At 41.4% G+C, this 8989-nt stretch overlaps 1 protein-coding gene across 1 annotated transcript; it reads left to right on the top strand.

Annotated features, from left to right (window-relative positions):
- Positions 1 to 2955: 2955 nt before the first annotated feature.
- dusp5 (dual specificity phosphatase 5) lies at positions 2956 to 8350 on the top strand. The gene is made up of 4 exons (XM_067497742.1): positions 2956 to 3440; positions 4556 to 4695; positions 5166 to 5385; positions 7561 to 8350. The coding sequence occupies exons 1-4, from the start codon at positions 3077 to 3079 to the stop codon at positions 7965 to 7967; spliced, it is 1131 nt and encodes a 376-aa protein (XP_067353843.1). The 5' UTR covers positions 2956 to 3076; the 3' UTR covers positions 7968 to 8350.
- The last annotated feature ends 639 nt before the right edge of the window (positions 8351 to 8989 follow it).

The following is an 8989-nucleotide window of genomic DNA, read 5'->3' as shown; positions in this document are numbered from 1 at the left end:
GGTGGGGGGGGTGGAGGTGATGAGATGAGATACATGAAGAGAAAGAAATCAAGAAAAGGATAGGGACAATGTGGGGGAAAAAAAAGGAAATGTTTGGATGAGAAAATGGTTGAATGTTGAATGTACATTTTGTTTTTTTCCCGACTCCTCTGGGTCCATTGTTATTATTTACCGCTGACATTAACAACCAAAATGAAATGAGGCTCGGAAAAGGATGGCGGGCGTCCCCGCTTATCAGCCATGATGTCACAAGCCCAGATTAGACTGGACCATATGGCATGCTGCCTGCTGTCCCTTTAATCCTCAGCCAGCATCCCGGCACCGCACCCCAGCTCATCCAAGTTATCTCCATATATTATCCCTCTACCTATCTATGTAACTGAATCTTTTTTCAGCTGATCACAGATGGGCCTGGCACAACTCTACATTCAGAGTTCTGCATGGCCAGGGGGGCTGACTGTTGTTTTGTCTATTGTTTTGTTTGTTGGTTGTCCATCTGTGTCTGTGACTGGAGCTGTCAATGTGTCTGTCTAGTTGTCTGTCCATTTGTCACATTTCTGTTGTTCACTTCTTTCTGTCTGTGTTTTGCTCTCATTACCATTCCCACGCATTTGTGCAGCAGACACAACATGATGTAACATTAGTTGGGTTTTTGTGACCAGGCTTTGCGGCTTTCATTCACATTGTGTATACAGGTTTGACCTCTGAGTGGGTGGGAAAGATGATTTGAACACATGCAGTATGTAGTATGTCAACGATTAGGTTAACAGTCAAATGACCAGTTGGGTAGTGATGCCAGGAACAATTCTAACATCTGTTTAAGTGGAAAGGTCCGCATATACCCACAAACATCTACACGTGTAGTGAAGAAACATATTGATATTCGGACATTTTTTTACTTTTATTATTTCAATCACTTAGTGTTTTAACAAAATGTGATTAAAATCTCTCTGTCTCTACACTCACCTCCAAAGCTCAGCTAGCCATATCTCATTTGTGTAATAATAACTTATTTTGTGGGTATAACCTCACCAAACCAAACATCGAAGAAATAGCAGTGACAAAGATCAACTGCTACGTCGGCTCATGTTTCCTTTTGTCCGGGCCAATAAGTGGCACCAATACACCACAAAGTCAACAGCAAACATGTAGTATACACTTTCTGAAAAAAAAAATTGAATGACCTGACACTGCAGATAAACAATCTGCAGACAAATCAGTAATAGCTCACCATTTTCACACCACTGCTCCTCACCACAGTTTATAGCAACTTCTAATCTAGTTTCTATTAATAAGTTACAAAGCCCATCAGTGAGGTAATTGAAAAAAATATTCTTAAACTAAAAATATGATTCTGGCCAGACAGATGAGAATCATTCCGTTTTTGTGAGCTTTTTGTTGAAGACTGGATGAAATCAATGAGCAAACACTTGGCTGTGACTCTACTCTTGCCCTATTCTGTAGTGTTCTTAGCTGCAAACATGACACACTGTGACTGCAAAATGGTCTCACGTGTATTTCCCATATACATATGGTTCCATATTTTAATCCAAACACAAATGCAGGCCAGCAGAGATCGGTTGCATGTCATGTGAGTGAAGGCAGTATGACGTTTAAACCTGTAAATTCATTACTCGGGGATATAAGGCAGGTCCACTGGGCTATACAAGGGACTGAGCGGAAGTTAGAGCTTGCATTTGTCTCAGTGTGATCTGGCTATGGACATCTCCTGAAAATTCCCCATGACACTGAATATTCATAAATCACTTTAAAAACAGCCCTTGGGGATTCACGTATCCATTGTTCAGTTTAGAGTTTCAACATATGTGGCTATTTACAGTACTTTTATATCAAAAAGTGTAAATGTTCCTCGGAAATGTTATGAGAACTCTGTGTGTTACAGCATGTGTTTCTTTGTGTGTGGGAAATTCTTACCACGTCTTCTGAAAATAAAAATGAAGAAAAGAATTAGATTATTCAGTGATGAAAATGTATTGTTTGTTGCAGCCCTTCAGCAACTTTGGAAATTACTTAGTCTACTGAAAGAGAACACACAGGAGCAGCCTTAAGGTAAGGACACTTTAATCCACTGAAATGTGGATAAAAAGAGCTGGGAATCAAAGTGCCAACCCTGGCATTAGTGTATAACCCACTGTTCCTCCTACACCACAGCCTGCTAGCACATTCAGATACTTTCACATTTTGTACATTTAACTGTTTGAATTTAATTTTAAATGAAAAATCTCAGGTTTTCCTGCAGATCAACTCTCAATAACCTTTAATAACGCAAAAACATATTTCTAGAAACGTTTGCAAAATGTAATAAAATCTAAACCTAAAATCTGTCATTTAAGAAAAAGGAGCAATACTAATTCAGTAGAATGTAGTGCTTTTGACAGCAATTACAGCTTCCAGGCTTCTTGTCTAAACCTCTGCAGGCTTCTCACATCTTATCCCATCTCTCCTGACTGATCGCAAGCTCAATCAAACTAGATAAAAAAAAGCATCTGTGAACTGCATGTGTTAAACACCACAATCATATCATATAAGCTCCGTTACTGTAGACTGTAGAAGTAGGATGTGTAACTGTGGCCTGGATTCTTGACAGCCTTCTTCCATGGGCACCCTTTTAGTAGGTCAGTGCGGGTATTTATACGAATATTAGAGTTTTGGTCATGCTCTTCTGGTTTTATTCCCTTTCATTAGTGTATGTAAACGAAGTGGAACCTGAAAATAAAATGTGTGGGTGCGGGCAGAAGACACACTGAGTAATAGTTGAATCAAGCGCACAGCAGATGTATTTTTTTTTTCATTTAGCCCGACCGGAGGAGGAGTCACAGTGCCGTCATAGTTGTGGGCGGGTTTTCTTTGCTGCAATCACACCTCGCCGGTGTCCATATATGGTTCGTGACATCACGCGCCGGAGGTCCCATTCACATAAAACTGATCGGCCGGAATCCCCTTGGAGGAAATGTAGGCACAGACGCGCACGGGGCACCACTCTCGCCCGTATCCGCCGTTTATGAGCAATCCAGTTTAATTCTTTACGCAATAATAACATCTCCTAGACGTCAAAATGAAAATCTCCAGCATTGACTGCCGGCGTCTGAGGAAAATCATCAGGAAGGAATGTGGAAGCTGCCTTATTGTGGACTGTCGACCGTATTTGTCATTCACTAACTCCAACATCAAAGGCTCTGTTAATGTCAATCTCAACTCAGTGGTGGTCCGAAGGTCCCGTGGAGGACCGGTGCCTCTGCAGTTTGTCATCCCGGATGAGAAAGCCCTGTTTCGCCTTCGGGAAGGGAGCATATCGGCGGTCGTCGCTCTGGATGACCGGACGTCCCACTGGCAAAAACTGAAAAAGGACAGTGTTGCACAAATAGTAATAAACACCCTCTCACATCTAGCGAGCGGAGCAAACATCTGTTTCCTGAAAGGTGAGAGTGCTGGGAAATCAAACTGTTTTAATCCAGAGAAAGAATCGTAATTGTCCAAGATTTGTCGGCCACTTTAGCACCAAATTTCAGTATGTCTTTATGTGGTGTTATCACATTGACTTAAGACACAAGCTTCTCCGAAAGTAGCCATTTTTCGGTTTATCCAGTATCGCCGGGATAACCACAGCGGATCTTTGGTCCGCACATTGATTTGGCACCGGTTTTTACGAAGACCGTCCTGACTCAACCCTTCCTGAGCTTGGGACAGGCACTCAGATGCGCACTGTCTTGCGCAACCTCAGCGGTGGGGTTGGACAGTTTCGAGGTTCGGTGTCTTGCCCGAGGACACTTGGGCATGTGTCTATAGAGTGAGCTGGGGCGCAAACCGCTGACGGGGAGCCACAGCAGCAGCTGAGCAACTGGCGTTCCGCAATTTAAACCAGCCCAGGCTACACTATAGATTACTGTACTGATGTAAATATTTATATATGTTTTAATTTTACTCATTTTACCTTCATGAACTTATTTGTCATTACATATTTGGGCTGTGAATAAATAACCCTTCACTTTCATTTCAGATGTATTGTAGAGAAAATTTGGGGGGACTAGCTCATGTGTTTTATGTTTTATTTTACATTTTTAAATATGCAACATAATAGCACCATATTTGTCGCCCGTGTTAAGAGAAGCGTCTATTTTTCCCGCACTTCTTGGGAAAATAAATGTCCTGCTATGTGCGTCAACGGGTGAGTCAGTGCGGCAAAAACGCAGGCAAATTGGTGGAGCAAAGACTTTCATTAATACAATTTAAAGTTTGTCAAACGAATTCCCCTAATCCCTTCAGGTTTTGATAATGTGTTGATACACATCCATTTCCGACTGTCACCTCTTCGTCGTCAGGATGTTGGCCTAAAAGGATTACCGGTCCTTCCACTGCCGACTCTTGTAATTAATTACGCGCTCATAATGAGGTTAGAAATGTCATAATCCTGCTAAGACTGTTTCATAAACGCTGGCAATTCACAAGTTGTGAACGTGTGTGTCAGGGGGTAGAGGTGACCTACTTACTTATTCATCACGATGTGTTTTTTTATGGTTTCTCCCCTTTTGTTCAGGAGGATACGAGAACTTCCACTCTCAATACCCTGAACTGTGCACTGAGGTGAAAACCATCGACCAGAGCGGAACTGAAACCGAGAAAAGAGTCAGCAGCCACAGCGAGAAGCTTTCTCACCACAAACCAGATTATGATCAGGTATGGAAACACCCTTTACTTCCCACTGTTTCTCTCACACAGCAACAGGGCACATGATCTCTAGTCTAAAAGAAAGAAACCACATGCAAATCTTTCTGACATCAGAGAGATGTACAGTAATTGGCACCAGCCCATCAAAACATATTCTTAACATACATATGGTATTCTCTGACATTCACTGCTCCCCAGCCATCTCAAACTTGGCTCAAAAAGGGTAGGGACCACTCACTGATGCCCTGACATTGGGACGCCAAATATAGAAAAACACTCTTTTATCTGTGACCTTTCTTCTATCTTCTCTGCTGCCCAAATAAAAAGCATTTGTGGCTGCTTCACGCCACACAGAACCCTGTATTGTGTCTGATGTTCTCGTATTGTGTGTTATTTCACAATTTCACTCTGGGTGTTGTAGATTCTAGTTCTTATCTACTTGCCTAATGTCTTTGTTTTCTCATTCCTTTCCCTCTCAGGGTAAACCTGTAGAGATCCTGCCTTTCCTCTACCTCGGTAGTGCCTACCATGCCTCCAGACAGGACTATCTCAGTGACCTTCACATCACAGCCTTGCTTAATGTCTCAAGGAGGGACCTGCAACCGGCTAGGGGTCGCTATGACTACAAGTGGATCCCAGTAGAGGACAGCCACATGGCTGACATCAGCTCACACTTCCAGGAGGCCATAGAGTTTATTGGTGAGTTGAAATGACTGAATGAAACACCTTTTTCCTTAGTGTGCATTTAAGATTTGGGTTTAAGATTTTATGTACAGTCGCTTAAACCAGCTTGAAAGGCAAACGGACACTACACCGCCAAAATAGAATCTTTTTCTACATCAACTCCAGTGTCGATATATTTACACTGCGACATCACCTAAAGTAGTCTTAAATATATTTGAGCTGAGTTAGAGACACCTATACATAGGTGTGTTTATTTTCTTCTCGCTGCCAATCTCAAATAGAAGGCTATAAGAAACCCAGTCGTAATCAGTTTAGCTTGATTGCCTGCCTCCAATCCCCCACTAACATACCCAGCCTACTTTGATTCAGGATTTGCTCACTTCCCCCGTCCCCTTTCGACATCCCTCCCTCCATTTCTCTCCCCATCTTAAATTGAAAAGACGCTCTTATGCCACCACCGCCTCCCAGGCCTAATCTCTGATGGGTGTGTCCAGAGAGTGAGTTGTCCGTGTTTAGAAATGGTGGGGTGGAGGATGTTCAGGACTTTCTTTTTTCCTTCACACACACACATACACACACTAACAGGCATGTTGGTTAGGTGGAGGATAAAAGCCAGCTGATTGACACACAGTGAGAAAGCACAGTTACTAGTTATTTACAGGTGGACCTAAGAGCACTGGAGCAGTGAATGTGTTTCAGAGGAAGAACAAGTGTGTGGGAGAGGAGAGAGGTGCTGGATAATAGCGGCAGCAGCAGCAAATGATATACACAATGTGCTGGTAGTTATTTATAGTCAGGTTTAACCAAGGACAAAGCTCACCCACAAGCAGCTTGGCTGACCAGCATTTGTTGGCTGCTATTGTTGGTATTGTGCATTGTTTGGAGATGCAGCCTACATTTAGGGTGTCGTTCAATAAGCCCGTCTATTGCATAAGACAGGAAATTATTCCAGGGCCAGGTTTAGCCTACATTCAGGGGGGCTACCAAAATTCATCAATCATGCCAAGTGATTAGAAAAGTAGTATACACAAATCCTCACTGAGCTTCCTCTGGCCCTTACAAGAAAATCAGTCATCAGTCACCCTCTGACCTGATGATGTACAATTGGGGAGGACATAATAAATATTATTGACACCCCAGGATGAAAACAGATTTTTGAACATGTCATAACATATTCATCCAATAAAGCATCACTTGAGAACCCACTGCTGCTGCTGTCATTCCTTTTACCACCCCTTTTCCCTCTAGTTGCATCCTCCACTTCAGATGGGAGGTTAGTGATTCATTCGTGTAGTTTAACAAGGATCAGAGTAGTCAGAAATCACAGTTGTTCTCATCCAGTGGCTCTCTGGGACACTCGGAAGTGAGAGAAAGTGACAGATAGAATTGTGTAGGTGTCTACAGTGGCTTTTTGGAGCAAAGTGTCTGTAGGCTTATCAAATTTACGAGACAGACAGAAAAAATTACACATAGTTGGTCACGATAGAATATGCTAAATCCTAAGATGTGTCATAAGCAACACTTATAGAAGTGAAAAAAGTACTTTTTTGTAGGTATTAAAACAGATAAGTGTGTATCGGTGCAGCAGCTCTAAATTTGAACACACATCTCTGCTCTAGAATGAACTCTGCAGCAGCACACAACACCCTCAGAGCAGTAGTAGAAAGTCTAATGCACAGCTGTGTTCCATGACTCAGACAAGCCTCAAAATTGCCTGTGTGCACAACTCAGACTGGTAGGGTAAAGGATGTGTGCACATTTCTGTATTGTTGACAGGATTGATGTTCCTGCATGTTCCGGTTGCTGCATGTATGTGTGTGTGTAAGAGAGAGACAGAGAGAGAGGAAACTAAATAGGATGTACAGAAAAAGGCTTACATTAATTAGTTAGTGAATGGGATCGAGGAGTAAATATTAATTACACAGTTACAATTGGTTTTTCCATTTTTTTATTGTTTAAATTCCCTGTTGATTCATTGTAACCTTGTCATGGCATAATTTGACTTTAACAATTCCAATTTGAAATTCACAAACAAAATAATGAATAAAACCTGAACACAACCATGCAATAAAAACAAATAAATAATGATAAATAATTTTAAACATTTTGATGATGATCATGGAAAAAAATTGTGCCTCCATTATACCCTGTCATTTACATTGGCTTGTTGGCTTCTTCTTTTTCTTCCAGATCACGTGAAGCAATCAGGGGGGAAGGTCCTTGTCCACTGTGAAGCAGGCATCTCACGCTCGCCTACCATCTGCATGGCCTATATAATGAGGACTCAGCAACTGCGGCTGGATGCAGCCTTTGACATCATCAAGCAGCGCCGGGCAGTCATCTCACCCAACTTCAGTTTTATGGGTCAGCTTCTGCAGTATGAGTCAGAGGTCCTCTCCATGGCCCCAGCTCACACTGCCACACCTGAACCGGCGACACCCTGTGCCCCCGAATCTGCCTCATTTTTTGCCAATGACTTTGCTACCACCTTTAACACCAAAAACTTTGAGCCATCTGTATTCACCCTCCCTACCTCTTGCCTGCAGTCCACGGTCCACCACCAGTTAAAACTGAGCCCAATAACTGCACTGCCTTAAACTGAACTGTGACTGCTTGTAGTCTTACTTGAAAAATAAAAAAATAAAAAAATAATGCTTTCTATGTGCCTGGTGTTGAAACCAGCAAAGTAGATAAGATGGGAGATCAGCAAGCGTGAAGAGAAGCGGTAACATATTAGCATTCATGTAATAGGATTTTGACACCTATGTCATCTAGGCTACTGTTTTCCTGTCTTATAAATTGCAGAGATGAAACAACACAGCGATAAACTGCAATATACATGCCTTAGGTTGATATTGTGATTTATTTGCCTACACAGTCAGGTATTTTAAGCTAATTTATTTGAAATTTTATTTGTTTTTGTTTTTTCAATAATGTGGATGTCAATGTGTTTAATAAATGTTTTCACCACAAACTTAAAGTTGGTGTCGTTAATTATGGAAAAATTGTTGGTATGTCTGGACCTGAGAAGGTAAGTGGGATAGCAATGTGTTCCAGATAATGTAATAACATATTCGTTTCCACAACCAAGACAGAAACAAAAAAATCAATAACTACTACAATAAAAACTGATATCTATCCATCTGTCTATATCTATATCTGACTATGTGGCTTTTCGTCTATGGCTCTCCATATTCCATATTTCATATTCTGACAGAACAGGCCTAAATAAAACAGAGTAGACAACAGTGACACCTGCAGCAACTTTGACTTTACCTTTATGAGCAGATTTGCATATAAATACTTTTATTCATTGCTTTAGTAATGCATGTGCGAGAAAGAAATTAAAGGTGTCCTTAACAGACTAGTACAATGTCAAAACATTTCCCTACAGCATTATATTTTGGAAATAAAAAATACAGTTAAAAAAAACAATAGAAACAAAGTAATATCGAATTTCATAAAGACATGATGAACCATCGTAATTAACATCAAACTAACCTATGATCCTCTTCTTCCTCTAAACGTCGACCACGTTTCGTGGCTATGCACCTGGTAACTAGCTCTCGGTTAGAGAGTGAACCGCAGCGTCAACTCTTTTATTTCTTTGGCGCCTAGA

The sequence above is a fragment of the Channa argus genome, chromosome 3, assembly GCF_033026475.1.
Source record: "Channa argus isolate prfri chromosome 3, Channa argus male v1.0, whole genome shotgun sequence".
NCBI lineage: Eukaryota > Metazoa > Chordata > Actinopteri > Anabantiformes > Channidae > Channa > Channa argus.
Note: the sequence above shows the minus strand (reverse complement) of the source record. Positions and strands in the feature narration are given on the sequence as shown.